The 17,435-nt window shown below is 48.0% G+C and overlaps 1 protein-coding gene across 1 annotated transcript in view; it reads left to right on the top strand.

Annotated features, from left to right (window-relative positions):
- Window positions 1–17,435, top strand: part of Trpm8 (transient receptor potential cation channel subfamily M member 8) — a 74,490-nt gene that overhangs the window by 38,157 nt on the left and 18,898 nt on the right. Inside the window, exons 16-20 of the mRNA XM_057761792.1 lie at window positions 507–723; window positions 5,612–5,703; window positions 6,607–6,748; window positions 7,946–8,117; window positions 10,918–11,095. Coding sequence (XP_057617775.1) covers window positions 507–723; window positions 5,612–5,703; window positions 6,607–6,748; window positions 7,946–8,117; window positions 10,918–11,095 — 801 coding nt within the window. The remainder of the gene's footprint in view (window positions 1–506; window positions 724–5,611; window positions 5,704–6,606; window positions 6,749–7,945; window positions 8,118–10,917; window positions 11,096–17,435) is intronic.

Below are 17,435 nucleotides of genomic sequence, written 5' to 3'. Positions count from 1 at the left end.
CGTGGTGTGTGTGTGTGTGTGCATGTGTGTGCGTGTGTGTGTGTTTGAACATTTGTGCAAATAGTTGTAAGCCTAGAACTTAGAACATCCATTATGCATCTGTGTGCATGGTCTGGCATCTTCCATGGATTTTTCTGGGTTGGATTTCAAGCAGGTGGTCCTGGGGTCATCTTCAGTATCTGAGGCTGAATTTGGATTCTCTGATCAACTAAAAAAGAAACAAAAACAAAACAAAACAAAAGAACGAAAACAAAGGTTGAGTTTTGGCTGGGTCAGCATTTTGATCCAGTTTTCCGTGTTTGTTCCTTGTCTGTGGTGGGTAGCACCAGTGTGTGTGTGTGTGGGTGTGGGTGTGCGTGCGCGCGCACGTGTGTGCGTTCATGTGTGAGTGACTGTATCAGTGTATATGAATTATGTGAGTGTGTGAGAGAGCGTGTCTGTTATGTGTCTCAGTATGTGTGAGTGTGTGTGGATGGTGACTCTGCCCCACCTCTGGCTTGGTCCAGAAAGAAGCCCATTGACAAGCACAAGAAGCTGCTCTGGTACTACGTGGCCTTCTTCACCTCGCCCTTCGTGGTCTTCTCCTGGAACGTGGTCTTCTACATTGCCTTCCTCCTGCTGTTTGCCTACGTGCTGCTCATGGACTTCCACTCTGTGCCGCACACGCCCGAGCTGATCCTCTATGCCCTGGTGTTCGTCCTCTTCTGTGATGAAGTGAGGCAGGTGGGCAAGAGTCTCGTCGCTTTCCCCAGGGAGATGTGGATAAATGTCTGCTCACCCCGGATAAGACACTGACAACACACCAAAGAGATGATTCCACGAGTCTAGTGTAAGGAACCAGTGAGCTTACTGGGGTGACTGACGAGAGAGTGGCTGACTCAAAGGCAGCTACAGCTCACAAATGCTGCGTCTCTGGATCTCAAAGGCTAATCTGTGGACAAGTCACTCCACCAGTGTCTTCTGCCCCAGCACCTGCTACTGTTCACATACAGCCTTGGGGAGGTGCCTGTAACTTTCCCAGTCCCCCCAGCTTCTGTGCTACCCCAGGAGAGGATGTTTCAATTGGAGGAAAGGGTTACAACACTGGGCACTCCCTCAAGGTGTCTTCAGTGGGTAGCAGCTTCCTGACATCACGGTCAATCAGAACTGTTTCTGAACTACAAATGCAGTCATTAAGCTGCAAATAAATTCTTCCTAGGTGACAGTCTATGGACCTGAAGGTGATTTTCAAATTCTGAGCATGGCAGTGAGATCTCTTAGCATTGAATTCAGGCTATGTCCTGAACTAGTGTTAACTGATGGACATGGCTCAGCCAGGAAAGATGCCTTACTTAGCTTTAATTGCCAGCTTGACACAGCCTATGGCCATCTGAAGGGAGCCTCAGCCGAAGAACCGTCTAGATAAGATTGGCAGGTGAATATGTCTGTGGGAGGATTGTCTTGTAGCTAATTGATGTAGGTGATCCCAGCCCACTGTGGGCAGCACTATCCCTAGGCAGGTGGTCCTGGGCTGTATAAGAAAGCCAGCTGGGCATGAGCTTGTGAACTAGCAATGCTCCTCCATGTTCGTGCCCCTGCCTTAGTTTTCCAGCAATGCAGTGTGACCTGGAAGTATAAGGTGAACAAATCCTGTAGTAGGAACGGTGGCGGGCTGTGTCCGCACCAGCTAGCTTTACCCCTGAAATAATTACATGGAAACTGTATTCTTTTAAATACTGCTTGGCCCATTAGTTCTAGCCTCTTATTGGCTAATTCTTATAACTTGATTAACCCATTTCTAATAATCTGTGTAGCACCACGAGCTGGTGGCTTACCAGGGAGATTCTTAACCTGCTTCTGTGTCGGGTGGGAGAATCACAGCGACTGACTGACTCGGCTTCTTTCTCCCAGCATTCTGTTTTCTGTTTACTCCACCTACCTAATTTTCTGTCCTTTTAAAGGCCAAGCAGTTTTCTTTATTAATTAACCAATGAAACAACAGATAGAAAGATGACCCTCCTCCATCAAAATCCTTTCTCCCTCTGAGTTGTTTTGGTTAGAAAGTTTTATCAGATCAACAGAAATAAGCTAGGACAGAGGAGGGGCATGGTTGAGAGACCTTGGCCTGAGTTCTTCCATCATCGGGAACCTTCTGTGTGCTCACCTTCACCACCATCAGGGGCAGCTTGCTGAGCAGCTGGGAACCTGGGGGCCTGACCATCTTGAGCACCCTAATGCCTAGCAGTCAAGTCTTGCCATAATCCCTGTGGGTTCTTTATGGTCCATGTGTGCAGTTTCTTGGGATGTGCATGTTTTGGGATCCTTGTTCCACCACTGAATCCAAACAACCCCAGGACCCAAGGAGCAGAGACTTACTGAGGTAGCAGATGTTGAAGAAATTCATGCTAATGGTGAAGGTGGCAGTGTACTGACCCGTGATGAAAACCGGTCTCAGAAAGTTCTCTCAGATTCTACTGTCATTCTGTTGTCTCTTCTGGACCTGAACCCTAAGGTTAAAATACATTCCATGGAGCAAGCATGTGCTAGGTGTATAGCTTGTGGGGTACTGGCAGTTTGCAAAGCAGAAGGCCTGGTGGCAGAAGAGATTTAAAGGGGCAACAATGCTGCTCTTGCCCTGATAGGGCCCCAACTAGTCTAAGAACACTATGTTGGCTTACATTCTCATGCCAACTCTCTCAGATAGATTTTTATATGCCTTCTCCAGGACTCGTGGGTTGCGAGGGGTTCTGAGGGGCCTGTTTATATACTCTCAGCATGGGTATGTCTTGATCAACTAGTGATTATGGGTGTGGGAGCTGGGAGGGGTCCTGGCACTGGTGCCCATGTGTACCTGTCTTCTTGACTAGTTGGTTAGCTGTGTGGAAGGTGGTGGCCTGTCAGTGGAGGTGGGAGAAGAAAGCCCCAAGACACACAAGATGGATTGGGTAGCAGTGTTCTGGAGGGTTAAAGACCCAGATGAAGGTATGGGACAGGTGGTCCCACTTAATACTATGAAGGAAACAGTTCTGTCCTTTCCCCTGGCTTCTGGAAGTTTTCTGGCCGTCTTTGCCATTCTGTGCCTCGTGGATGTGACGCTTTGACCCCTGGCGTCATGTCCATATGGTACTCCCCCATATGTGCAGGTGTGCCCTAATTTCTCCACTTCCTGGGGACAGCAGTCATGTTGGATCAGGATTCCATCTTCACCTGTCCAGTTCCATCTGCAGTGACCTGATTTCCAGACAAGGTCACATTCCCAGGTAGAGGGTTGAGGACTTCAGTTTGCAGGTGTCGCTCAGCCCACAACCCTTCCGTGTGGACCCTGTCTATGTGGCCAGCCTTTACTCCCCGGTTCCCTTTTGGCTTCTGATGTGTCAGCAGAGAGGGGCTGAGGGGTTCTGTGTGGAAACCAGCAGTAAGAGAAGAGCTTCCTGAGTTACAGGGTCAGTTGACTTATGGCTAATAGGGAATTAAGTCATGAGGATTGGGTTGGGAGAGGGAAAGAGGGACAGAGAATTAAAGGGTAGGGAAGAGTTGCAAATAGATTGTAAGTGATGTGTAGTAGTTTGGCTTCTTAGTTCTGCCCTTTCTTTGTGTGCATTTCCTTCTGAGAGAAGCAGAAGCATGAATCAGGGTGTCTTCTTTTGTACTGACCCCATCAGGGAGTCCCCTGAGTGCCCCAGGTCCTGACACATGCTCCGGTGGTCCCCAGAACAGCATCAAGTGGGAGCGGTTCAATTAGACTTTAATTTACTGCGCATCTCTGAAGCCTGTTGTGTTAATACAGGAAGGGACATGCAGGGTGCACCTAAGTCACTCCTGAGGGTCACCTGGTCATGACTGATGAAGCCAGAGAGGAGGAGTTATCTATACAGAGGGAGTCCAGTCCCCACTCTGTTTTGGACAGAGAAACTCAGGTGGCCTGTTTTCGGAATGGTTGATAAAACAGGAGCCAGTCTGCAGACCACTGCTGTAAAGTTTTGTCCTTGAGCAATTTGTCACTAGAGGGCGCTGTTTCCCTTCCTTTCTGCAGAACCTTGTCTTTGGATTCCCTAAACTGGGTTGGTTTTCAAGGAAGAGGTCTGCAGACCTGTGCAGTCTTATCAGACAAGAGTCACAGTTGTTCCGGAAGGCCCCCTCAACAGGACATTGTCTGTTTTAGATTGTATCTGGGCCTCAGACACCCACTACTCTCTGCTGACGAGGGATGTCGGGTGCTCACACTAATTGGGGATTTCTAACCTAGACAGTCAACAGCGTACACACAGTTAACTCACTCCTAACAGAGGTAAGCAGTGCGATGGATGTTTGATTAAAAGGTGGTAAGCTCCACCACACCTTCTCTGAAAGTTCCTCTAGTTTTGAAGCCGTCACGGCGTGGAGGAGACGATGAACACATCCTGGTGTTTCATGAGCACAGCTTAACCTTACCCGAAATCTTTTCTCCCTGTAGTGGTATTCATGTAGAATATATAGGTTCATGTAGCTATCATTCCTGTAATATGGGTCAGGTTTCTGTAGTCCCTCAGGCGAGGAAGGGCTGGGGTAGTACAGATCAGCATGTACCAGTCTACCAGCAGGGACGACAAGGCGAACAGGTGGGCTGGGCGGGTACCAGCCACTCTCACTTTAGCAGGCACGGAGTAGCCAGTGGCTGTTGGTACCCCGAGGGTCAGCACTGCACCAACAAATGGATGCTCCTGTGTCCTCCCAGGGTCCTAACCTTGATCCAGTCTCCCCACAGTGGAGCATGGTCTGACCTAGGCTGTGCAGGCATGGGGGAGGTCATCATTCTGAGGTGATCTGGTAGTGCTCCTCTCCTTTGTCTACTCAAGTGGTGTGTCCTGCCTCCCTCGGCATTTCAGCTTGGGGGATATTGGTGGACCCTAGAAGTCCTTCATTCCCAGGATGGGCTCCTTAGCCACCCCGACTAGGCCTTGGGGTCAGGGACCAAGTAGGAAATAGGATAGCCAAGTCCCAGATAGATCCAGATGGATGAGTTCACGGGAACACATGAGCATTCATCTTTTATGGGAATCAGTACCACACCTCACTGAATCCACTGTTCCCTGTTTTGAGCCTTCCCCAGGGTCTGGTTTTCAGGCCCCTCGTAGCCAGATTCTGAGTAGGTAGGCAAACGGAAGGGCTACACAGCTAGGTTGGAGTTCTTCACACTTACTTTGTGTAGTCCAATTAATAATCTTCCCTCCATGTGCACATTTTAAAAAGGTTTCTCTAATCAAGCTGTTCTACTCTGTGTGCTCATTATATTTTTTACAACAAACACACAAATTCACAACAGTCAGGAAGACACTCGGTAACTGCGCAGTGTGTAGTCTACACTGTTGTCCGTGGTCACCTGACCAGTTCATATTTTCCCACACAGGTCACACTCATTCTCTGAGGCTTCATTTGAGAGAAGAGAACACACCTCCTTTCCTTGACTCTGAGAGCTACACGTGTGTAAAAGAGCAGCTAGCTCTCCGGTGCCCTGGGAACATGGGGTTCTGGTAGTGGGATTCTTGACACCAACAGCCTCCAGAGTGCTAGGGAGAAGCTGCGTGGATATTCACGGGTCTGCAAGCCTGGCGTCCCAGATGCCCATTCTTTTGTCTGCCCTCTCTTGTCACAGTGGTACATGAACGGAGTGAATTATTTCACTGACCTGTGGAACGTCATGGACACCCTGGGGCTCTTCTACTTCATAGCGGGGATCGTGTTCCGGTGAGTGCTTCCTTCCCCCTTCCTACCTTCAGGCATTTTGGCACAAAAGATGGAGAAAAAAAATCTTGGACATAACAAGTCCATGGATGGACCAGTCACTTCATGCCCTACCAGAGATGACCACAAGAGGCCGTTGCTCCTGTCCTGTGGCCAACATAAATTCCTTCTTCCCTCTCATCCGGGTTTCTTTACAATTTTCCTTTTGTTTTTCAAATAGGCTTTGGGAGGCCACAATTAGAATCCAAGGAACGGGTCCTGGGGATGCTGAGTGTCTTCCAGTGTTGATTTATTTTGGTCCACTTAGTTTATGGCTCATGTGACTTTGGCCAGCACACTGGTCCTGCAGTCACCCAGGTATCAGTGTATCCCTCCAGCCTCACAGCTGGAATGCGTGAGAAGAAGCTAAATCTCAAATGACCATCCAAGGCCCTAAACTGAGCTGGGGAGATGGCTCAGTCAGCAACATGCCTGCCATTCAAGTGTGAGGACTGTGTTCAGACCCACAGAATCCGCATAAAAGCTGAGAATGACAGTACCCACCTGTAACTGAAACCAGGGCTGGGCAAGATTGGCAGGTCTGGGAGCTCATTGTCCCAATCAGTGAGTTCCAGGTTCTGTGTGAGACCCTGTCTCGAAAACCATGACAGAAAGCAACAGAGTGAGACACCCGATGTGTACACACACATGACATACCACACACACACAACACACTACACACACACGACACACCATACACACATGACATACCACACACACAACACACCACACACACATGACACACCACACACACAACACACCACATACACATGACACACCTCACACATGACACACCACACACACGACACACCACAGTAAACTTTGAGACATTGTGCCACGTAACACTAATTCTCTTTTTCTCCACAGACTCCACTCTTCTAATAAAAGCTCTTTGTACTCCGGGAGAGTCATATTCTGTCTGGATTACATTATATTCACTCTAAGGCTTATCCACATCTTTACCGTGAGCAGGAACTTAGGACCCAAGATTATAATGTTACAGCGAATGGTAAGAGCCAGTAGCACCAGTGGGCATCCGTCTCTTACCTGCCTTGGAGTCCATGACTGGTGGGCGGAGCTTGTTCACGGCATAGCTTGATAGCTTGCGTTCACAGTGACATTTGCTTTTTTTTTTTTTTTTTCTTTAACTGTTTTTACCAGAGGCCATTCTCCTCAGGGGAGATTTTAGGAAAGAGAGCTCCAAGGAACCAACAGTGTTGATATGTAGCACTGCCCGAAAGCCACTGGGGTTTCCTGATGGTCTCCACTTTGCATCACGCTTCCTTGGAGTCTGAACAGCTCACTCAGAGTATATGTATGGAGGGGCTTTTATTGCTATTTTTACGGTTTTTATAGATGGGTTGTTCTAGTTCAAGGAGGAAAACATCTTTCACTAGAGATAAATGGTGAGCTAGACATCTAGGGATGATGGGATCCTAAATTCCACACCCTGTAATACTCATGTGGGAGAAAGGCTTGTTTTACATACACAACAGGAGAACGTGGCAGGCTGGGGATGTTGCTTCCCGAGGCTGGTTCTGTCTGGAAATCAGATGGGCCACTGGATGAGCTCATGTGGACATCCCTTTCCAATGCTGAGGCTGAGTGTGCTGTTTTTAACTCAAAGCACCTCGGAGGCATCCAGTCGCCATGACGTCAAGCTGTGTGTGCAAAACACAGCAGGAGAAAAAGTAAATTGTTCCCGTCTCACAAGGGCTGCTTTTGTTTTCCAAAGAAGTAATACTGCAAAAACAATTTGGGGGTTGAAAAAGAATGCAAATGCTGCCAGGTGTGGCTGGAGCCACCTCCTCCACAGCAGAGGCCCTTTTGTGTTTGAGCTGGGTTTTCAGTCTCAAAGCACTGAATCCGAGCTGTTTGGAGATCAGCAAGCAATAGTGCAGGACTTGGGTTTCATTAGGGAAACATCTCCAGACCTAAGGTGATGGTATTTTATGTTTAGGTTAGTGGCTAAGGATTGGGGATGCAGCCCCGTGATAGAGCATATACAAGGCCCCGATCTTAACCCCAACAGTTAACTCAACCAATTGGTGTGAGATAAGTAAATAAGTGACCAGGCAATTTGATAACTTAAATTTTCTGGGTCCTAGAACCTACATCTGCCAGTCTCTGTGGCTGACTGGGAATGGCCAGGCTCCATAGCCACCACAAACACAGTTCTGACTATTCTGATCTCCTCCCTTGGCAGCTGATCGACGTTTTCTTCTTCCTGTTTCTCTTTGCCGTGTGGATGGTGGCCTTTGGTGTGGCCAGGCAGGGGATCCTTAGACTGAATGAACAACGCTGGAGGTGGATTTTCCGCTCTGTCATCTATGAGCCCTACCTGGCCATGTTTGGCCAGGTGCCCAGTGACGTGGATGGTAAGCCCAGCCCTGCATGGACAGAGGTGGAGCTGGGGGTGACATCCTGGACCCATCCCTGACCCTTTCACCTCTTCTCTTTGCTCCTGAATAAGATCTTACCTTGTTCTCATGGAAATCTTTAAGTCTTTCTATTTCTTAATATTTTTTGAGACAAGGTCCCTAGCCCAGGGTGTCTTTGAATTCCCTTTCTAGCCCAGGATGACCTTGAATTCCTGATCCTTCCTCCCTCCCCCTCCCCCGACCCCACTGAAGATGTGTACCGCCATGCCTGGTTAGTGCTGTGCTGGGGATTGAACCCAGGACTTCATGCATGATAGGCAAGCATTCTACCCACGGAGCCCGCACATTCACGTTTTTAAAAAAGCGCGGCATTTCTCAGTTCCTAGGGTAGAATGGGACAGTCCTTGCTGATTCAGACAGGAGTGTTGTCACAGTGTCCAGGGTTCCATCTAGTCCTAAAGAACACATGGAAGGTTGACATTAGGACCTTGGGTTGAAGCTTTCATCCTTAGCCCATTGCTCAGAAGATGGAATGAGGCTGATGTTGGCATGGTGGCTTTATTGTGCCCACACTCAGACTGTAAATGTCAGGTATGGGGCATACGCAAATTTGTGTTTTGGGTGGACTGCGTGGAGGAGCTTCCTGATGTTGACAGTAGCCCCGACTTGTCATCTCCCACCCTGCCAGCTTGAACTGCACTGATGGTCTGCTTCCTTGAGCCAGGGCTGGACCTGGCTGGTGACCTTTCTCAGTCCCTCTGGTTTCTCCTATAGGTCTCCATTCCTCAGTGGAAGCCTCTTCTGACTGTGAGAAGCAGGTCTTTTCTGTGCAGGGGTGGAAAGGCTCTTGGAACTCTCTAGTTGGCATAGTGACACCGTTTGTCTGGAGGAGAGCTCCTCGTGATGCTGGGTTGGGTTCTACCGAGGAACAGCACTTAGGGGGACAGGCCAGGGCAGGTATGTGCGCTGTGTGCACATTTCAGTCTCTGAGTTCTGTCAGTGGCTATCTGGCACAGTGACACCTTCCTACACTGTGTGTGTGCCCAGGCTGTCAGGGCTGAGGACAGGGTTCTGGCAGGGTGCTTCTCCTTAGAACCAGAGTCTGTAGTCTTCTCTGAACTCACACAGACCCATAGTGGCCTTCCTGGCAGAGCAGGCCCTCCTCCAAGGTCCATGCTGGTCTCTTTCCCACCAGGGCACAGTGGTGTATGTCAGAGCCCTTTTGTGACATTCCGCTCCTCTGCTGTACTAACTAGGGAAGTGTTCCACCACCGAGCTATACCCCTACCTGTGATATGTCAGGTCGTTGATGTCCTTACCAGACCTGTCTTACCATCTCTTGTCACTGTGACAAAATACCCAACAGAAACGATGTCAGGAAGAAAAGGGTTATCTTGACTTACAGTTCAAGGGTACACAGTCAGCCTATCATGGCAGAGGAAGCGTGGTGGCAGGAGAGTGAGGTGGTTTGTCTCATCACATCCACAGTCAGGAAGCAGAGGGGGGAAAGAGGGAGGGAGAGAAGAAGGGAGGGAAGGAAGGAGGGAGAGAGAGAGAGGGGAGGACTCCTGATGCTCAGCTCACTTCCTCCTTTTTATTCAGTCCAGGACCCCAGCCCATGGGAAGGAGCTGCCCATGCTGAGGGTTGAAGTCTCTGGAAACACCTTCGTGGACATGCCCAGAGTCACATCTCTTAGGTAGCTCCAAATGGCATCACGAACCTGCTCTGACACTGCTCCTGGATGCTAGTGCTCAGCCAGTTCAGCTGATTTCACGATCCCACAGCGTCCCCATGCAGAATGTTCTGATCCCCCATGCTCTGGCATCTATCCAAGCTCTCCTTGTGTCCTCTGGATCTTTTTGATGTGTGTGGCAGTCAGAGCAGCCCTTTGGCAGAGAATCACTTCTATTACCATCCTCTAACAATGCCCATGACTTTCATTATGAACATGGTGAGCCAGCAATGCAGCCTTGCCAAGTTTCCTCTCCCAGGCCTCTGTCTCACTTACCTTAGCATGTGCTGTTGCCACTGCTTTGGGTACCTGTCCCTTCCCATTTAGTCACATGGTTGTCACTCACTCATCCTTCTGTTCATTTCAGAGATGGTTTCTCTGTGGGAAGCTGTTTCTGGGTGATCCATTTCCTTCTTTTGGGACTTTGTGCAGGTTGAATCTTTAAACTGACTGAAGAACTGAGGAGCTTGGATGCTTCTTGGAACACAGAACATGACCACACCCCCTGTTCTAGTTTCTGTTGCTGCGATAAGACATGCGGGCCAAGAGCGATGCTTCCATTCCATAATTGCTCACTGAGGGAAGTCAGGGCAGGAGCTCGAGGCAGGAACCTGCAGGCAGGACCCACAGAAGGATGCTTTGCTAGCTATCTCATTGGTTAATGCTTAGCTAGCCTAATTCTTCCTAGGTTGTATATCTACTCTTCTTCCAGCTGCCAAGAGATGGGACTTGTCACAGTGGGCTGGGCCTTCCCACATCAAGACAGTCTCTCATAGACATGGCCATACTGACCTTGGCCACCCCTCAATTGCCCTCAATTGAGACTCCCTCAGATGACTCCAGTCTGTGTCAAATTGACACCTTTTTTTTTTTTTTTTTTTTTATTTTGGTCTTAATGAAGTCACAATTTCCCAGTGGCTGCTCAGTAAGCTGTCTGGTGGGCATGAGGCTCTGAAGATTGTTCCCAAGACATCAGATGACTCTGATCCCACATCTCCCCCGGCCTGCCACGGTCCTTGCTTCTCCAGAGGGACCTCACTGGCCTCCTGGTTCTGTGCCCACAGGTACCACATATGATTTTTCCCACTGCACCTTCTCGGGCAATGAGTCCAAGCCACTGTGTGTGGAGATGGATGAGAACAACCTGCCCCGCTTCCCTGAGTGGATCACCATCCCTCTGGTGTGCATCTACATGCTCTCCACCAACATCCTGCTCGTCAACCTCCTGGTCGCCATGTTTGGGTATGTCTGTGTCACGCATTCAGGGACTTCCTCTATGGGCTGTATTTACGTCAGGCAGGCAGGAAGAGTGTGGGCAGAGGTAATGTCTACCTTGAGGAGCGGAGAGTAGAGGCCATTGGGAGCCTGGTGGTCTTTGGTGTTTGGGGGCCTTAAAGGGACCATATTTAAAAAAAACAAACAGGGTGCTCTACAGACCGTTCTTTGATTTGACCCCACAGACAAGCAATGCAACCAACTCCCTTAAATCTAGGCAATGCTTAGCATCACATCATCCTGGGAGAGCAGCTGAACCAACGACTGTTCTTGTTGCTGTGACAAATCATCTAACACAGGCAATGAGAGGATGGATGGGCTTGTTTTGGCTTATGGTTTGAGGGTAAAACCTATTGTGGTGGGAAGTCATGGGATTGGGGGTGGGAGGCAGGCAGTCACAATGTGTCTGCTACTCATCTTCCTTTGTATTCTGCCAAATACCCCAACCCATGAACTAGTGCTCCCTGTGTTCAGAGTGGGCCTTCTTCCCATTAAACCTCTGTAAGCATGCTCATAGACACCACTAGAGGTGTGTCTCCTAGGCGATAATGCTCCCTGTGTTCAGAGTGGGCCTTCTTCCCATTAAACCTTTCTGTAAGCACACTCATAGACACCACTAGAGATAGTGCTCCCTGTGTTCAGAGTGGGCCTCCTTTCCATTGAACCTCTCTGTAAGCACGCTCATAGACACCGCTAGAGATGTGTCTCCTAGGTGATAGTGCTCCCTGTGTTCAAAGTGGGCCTCCTTCCCATTGAACCTCTCTGTAAGCACGCTCATAGACACCACTAGAGATGTGTCTCCTAGGCAATTCCAAATCCAGGCAAGTTGACTGCGTTAGCCGATAGCTGCAGCGCAAATCACCTCCAAGGTTCCTGGTGTATGTTTTCTAAGCAAGACAAATGTATGCAAACCAATACCCAGCAACCAATGACACCTTGGATGTATAATCTGGAAGTTAAAGGTCCCAGGAGCACCATTCGTCATGAACTTGGAAGGTGTAGCTGTCAGAGGTTACTTGTGGCACCGTTTGGTTTTAGCCTCTACTGGGTAACACTTGCCAAGCTGCTCACGGGGCCTCACACACAGGCTTGCTTTCACGGGTTTGCAGAGCTTTGTTTTGTCCAAGCCCCACATTATTTAGCTGTGATAAGTTCCTCGCTTTCATAGAGTTTCTCAGAAGCACCAGAGATACTTGGAGTGGCATCTGGAACAAACCGAATGATCTTCATGTCTTTAGCTGTGAGGAACCTCACTGATGGTTCTGTTGTGCCTCGATTGGTATATAACCTGCCTAACTATTCCACAACTTATGTATCTGGCCACAACCCATATAGCTGTTGTAATTTAAGGTTTGCCTTAGGATGGCGATGAACGATGGGATGAATCCACAATACACAGATTGTTGTTCTCGTTCTGATGGCCAGTTATGGTGCGGTATCTTTCTGAATGTTGGTTCTGAGGCTAGCTAGTCTGCAAGGGACACCAAGTGTTCCTGTCAAAACCTGATCAATATATTTCTTTCAAAAATAATGTTCCCTATGACTCTTAGTTTAAAGATACGCAGGGTAGAATCTTCAGAAGATTCTAGAAGAGGCATAACTGTTTTCATAACCATTTTAATGTAGGCCTTTGGATCCTCTGAAAGGTGGGAAATGGTTGAGTGGCTATCTGCTAAAGCTTCCAAATAATTGTGATGTAGGAGACAGATAAATTAGGAACACTTATCTCTATGGCATCTAACATAGGTGCAGATTTCTCGTGAAAAGAAAATCAGAGGTTAGAAGATGTCGAAGTCATGTTGCCTAAGCAACCACATGCTAAGAATGACATTCGGAGCCAAAGAGCCAACACTGAGTTAATGGCACCACACTTGCTAACCAAGTCCCAGAAACTATCCTGTCTCCTGCAGTGTCTCCAAGATTGCATACAGCATGCCCACTGGTATGAGCATGGGCATAACACTGGGCAGCTCTGGGGAAATTGGCAGAAGTTGTGGTTCAAATGTGAGCTGTCCTCCACAAGCACACGTGTTTGGATGCTTGGTCCCCAGAGGGTGGCGTTGTTTGGGGAAACTGCAGAACAATTTAGTAAGTAAGGTCTGGTGCAAAGAAGTGAGTCTTTGGGGTCAAGCCTCAGCTCTGCTTCTGGTGCCAGTTTCTTATTCTCCCTCATACCCTCATTTCCACCTTCGCCCTTTTTTTGGTCCTCTGAGATGTGAGCAAGTCACCTGGCAGTTCCAGCTGCTAGCTGCTCACACTGCTGTGCCTTCTCTACCATGATGAGCTAGACTGTGTTCCTTCAAACCATGAGCCAGAGTGAATCTTCCCTCCCTCAGCTTGCTTCCTGTCAGACCACAGTGGTCAGAACAAGGGCCAGCAGCAGCCAGTGCCACAGCATGGAGTGGCTAGAGGGCTCGGGATCTTTGTGTTATGAGCTGTCATGGCAGCTGCCGGCATGGAAGGCCCTCGTCTTTACTATCTGGCATCTGCGTTGTGGTTAGGAAATGAGGGAATCAGAGCTGTGCTGGAACTTTCCTGCTAAAGACATACAGGTCACACATGAATGTTCAGCTTACATCAGTGTCTTCCTGGAGGAGTCATTGCACCCCACCCAGCTGTCACCTCACTCAGGACTTCAGTGTGATGGCTCTTGTCACCTTCTCCTGGATCTTCACCTCCTCTCAGTGACCCCTGGCTATGAGTTTGAGGGCATTGAGGCCCTGCTGTGTCTGTGAGTCAGTTTCTCACATGCCATTTCTAGTGGTTGCTAAGCTGTCTGGAGATTGCTCCCTGAGCAGGTGACCCCAGGATGTCACACCTGTGTGAAGTCACATCATAGTATTTAGTGAAAAGCTTATGCACCCACACCAGTGACCTTGTTAGCTGCATTGCAAATGTGTCCTTGGGGATGGCCCTGCAGTACCGGGGGCTGACTAGGTGATAGCCCACAGAAAAGCGAGAAGCACTAACAAATTTATGATCCGTTTGCACGGAAGTCATTCATCCTGGAGGCTGGAAGGAATGACTCAGGAAACGATGTACACACATGCAGGTGCCAGACCCCAAGGTTGGCAGCCAGCTCTGACAAGGACTCACTGACCGTGCACATTTGGGCAGCTTCTAGGAGCCATCATCTTCTTACACCCTAGGACACTGCACATTTGTTACCACTGTGTAGTAAAGCAGACAGAAAAGAGTGCTCCCCCCGGCACAAACGGAAAATTTGCTGTGACATCAGTGGTCTGAGGGAAGCTATGGAAACAGAGTTTAAATTTTAAAAAGACAGCAGGTAACTGTAATGATAATAAGAAATATTTATGGAGCTTTGCCTTCCAAGTGCCTTGTATGGGCCCCTTCACTTCATTCCCAGCCCTTGTTGGGGGTGCAGCCTCCCGGTGACTTCAGAGGGAAGAGGCGGGGCAGGTCAAGTACCTGCTGTGAGTGAAAGAAATGACTGCCAATATTTACTACGGTGGTGCATATTATAATAAAATAGGAAGTAGCTATCAGGCCTGGGGGATAGTCGTGGAAACCCAGCCACTTGGGAGGCTGAGGCAGGAGGATTTCAAGTCCTGTGTTTGGTTCAGTCTAGACGCATTGCTCTATGGCAGCGTCATACTAAACCCAATGGTTGATTGAAAGGCAGGTAAATGGAATCACTGGTGTCTCTCCCATGGGTTGTCAGTTCTGTGCCTGCTCCTCCCCACATCTCCCACGTCATGATTATTACAATTATTGTCTTTTGTTTTGTCAATGGCATCTAATCAGCTTTTCTATGATCTATTCCAAAGCCCCCTTCACTCTTTCCCATCCCTCTTACAAAATATCTTCAATCTTGAAAACAGTGCAAAGAGCTACCATTACTTTATTTCAGCTGAATGGTAATTCAATTGCTGAATGGATGTTATTCTGGTACAAACTGGCACATAGCACTATGCCTGTTTATGGTGCAATGTTGGATGTGCATGTTCAATGAGTAATGATTGAATGATAAGTTGTGTCTCCTTCTCCTCAGACCACCATCATCTCTTTGTGTTGGAAGCTTTGAGCCTCCTCTTTATTTTATTTAAATAATGTATATGTGCATATGTCTGGTATGTGTGTGGTTGGGGGAACGGTATGTGTATGTGAGTGGAGGTGCCCACAGAGGCCAGAAGAGGTTATCTAATCCCTTGGAGCTGGAGTTACAAGCAGTGATACGGGTTACCTAATGCGGATGATGAGAGGCGATCATGGGTCCTCTCTAAGGGCAGTATTTGCTCATAAGCACTGAGCCCTCTCTCAATCCAAATCTTCTAGTTGTTTTGAAACACATGGATGAAAGGGGATAGGATAGAGCAAACATGTCAACATACATGCTGGACAGACACAGAGCCCATGAGCCAGGGCTATCTCTAGAAACGAAACAGTTCTGATTAGACTGGTCTGCTTGGGAAAGAGGGGGCATTAGTTCTCTGAGACACACAGAAGGAGCTGCTTGTTGGGTGAAAGTCTAGCTGAGGGCAAGAGAGAAGGCTCAACACCAGCGTGTTCACTGCTTTTGCAGAGAACCAGGTTTCAGTTCCCATCCCCCACATGGTGGCTCACACCAGTGTCTAGTGCCAGGTCTGGGGACTCCAATGCCCTCTTCTGGCCACTGTGGGATCCTGCACATACATGGTGCACATAAACTCAAGCAGGCTCACACACATACACTTAGAATAAAAATAAATCTTTGAGAAAGGAATCTAGCTGAGAAGTCTATTTGGATTTTAATTTATTCTAAAACCTGCTGTTGTTTTCACATCCAGTTTTTATAATTTTCTTCAGACTGTGCATTCTGATTTGATCACTCTTTCTATTTTGGTTTTTACTACCAAATGGTTTTCATTACTGAAGATTTTTTTAAGTCATTAAAACATCTGTTGTATAAGTCCTCCCCTCATTATTCTTACTCAAATCGCCCCTAGCTTTTCTTGCATATTTAATTGTATGAAGAAACTCATCTTGTGATGAGTTTCTTCTTTCTTCTTTTGAGAAAAAAAATTCTTGTGACTCTTTGTGGAATTATTTAGGAAAAACTGGATTCATAATCCCCAGAATCAACATCGTTTTCACAGTGTTCAAGTATCTGTAGCTATCAGTACACTCTGTGGTTCTGTTTGCATGGGCCTTGCAGGCTCTTTGTTATTTCAACCATTTAGGGGTGTGAGCAAATGTTTCCTGGATTTTTTTTCCTATGATTTTGATTTCAGTGACGACTTTTTGCTATATAGGAAAGCTTTTAAAGAGTCACTTATTCATGGGGAACAAGTCTCCTTTGTTAACTGTCTCCCTTCTTTTTATTACCTCGTGGATGGTGGTTCCCCCCTCCCCCTCAACTCCTTATCTGTCATGTCAGCTTCTTCTTCTCTGTCTCCCTTTCTAACCAGAAAAAGATGTTCTGTGTTCCAGAAGGCTCTCCTGTAAGTATTGAAAGACTTCCCTTTTGATCTGGCGTTATGATGCATTATACAAACGATGGATTATAGCAATATTGTTAGCATTCCACCGTCCTTCTGCTCTGTGGTCATGGCATATCACCCCTTTAATGTACGTCTGGATTTCATCTGTGCACAAGGCTCTCTGAGCTTCAAACATCTGCCGAAGGCTGGCAACATCTCCAATCTCAGCGAATTTCTCCCTCCAAGGGGCTTCTGCTTCCTCCTCTCTCCTGCCCTGCTCCATAGAAGGTATTCAGTTGGTCCCATGAGATGACTTCCACTGCCACTACCCACCTCCATCCCACTGAGATATTGAGAGGGGCAATACCTTCCTAACAGGGTATTGGAGAAGCAGTGAGAAGGGGCAGGTTTTAGGGTCTCTTGAGGAAGACACAGATGTCCAGTGATGGCCTGGAAGATATTGAGCATTGTCTGAGTTGGTGCAACTGAGGCTATCCCCAAGCCACTCTGAGTGTCCCTGAGAGCCATTTTCGCACATCAGCTGTAGAAGGCCTGCCTTTGCAGAATCTAACTTCTCTACAGATGTTAAAACTAACTTCTAAAGACTATAAAAAAAATCAGAGACATGGTGATAACTCAACTGGTAACACAGTGCCTGCTAGGCAAGCCTGAAGACCCGAGTTCAAGGTCCGTGACCTTCATTAAAAGTCAGACATGAAAATACATTTGTCAATCCTGGTGCAGGAGAGGCAGAGACATGCAGATCTCAGCGCCTGGCTACTCAGCCCATCTCGTGAGTTCCTGAGTTGCAGGCCAGTCAAAGTTACTGTCGTAACAAAACGAAAAGTTGGCAGTACTGAAGGAGCACCTGAACTTGGCCTGTG

This window comes from Chionomys nivalis, chromosome 2 (genome assembly GCF_950005125.1).
Source record: "Chionomys nivalis chromosome 2, mChiNiv1.1, whole genome shotgun sequence".
NCBI lineage: Eukaryota > Metazoa > Chordata > Mammalia > Rodentia > Cricetidae > Chionomys > Chionomys nivalis.
The sequence above is the reverse complement of the archived record's forward strand: the minus strand, read 5'-3'. Positions and strand labels throughout refer to the sequence as shown.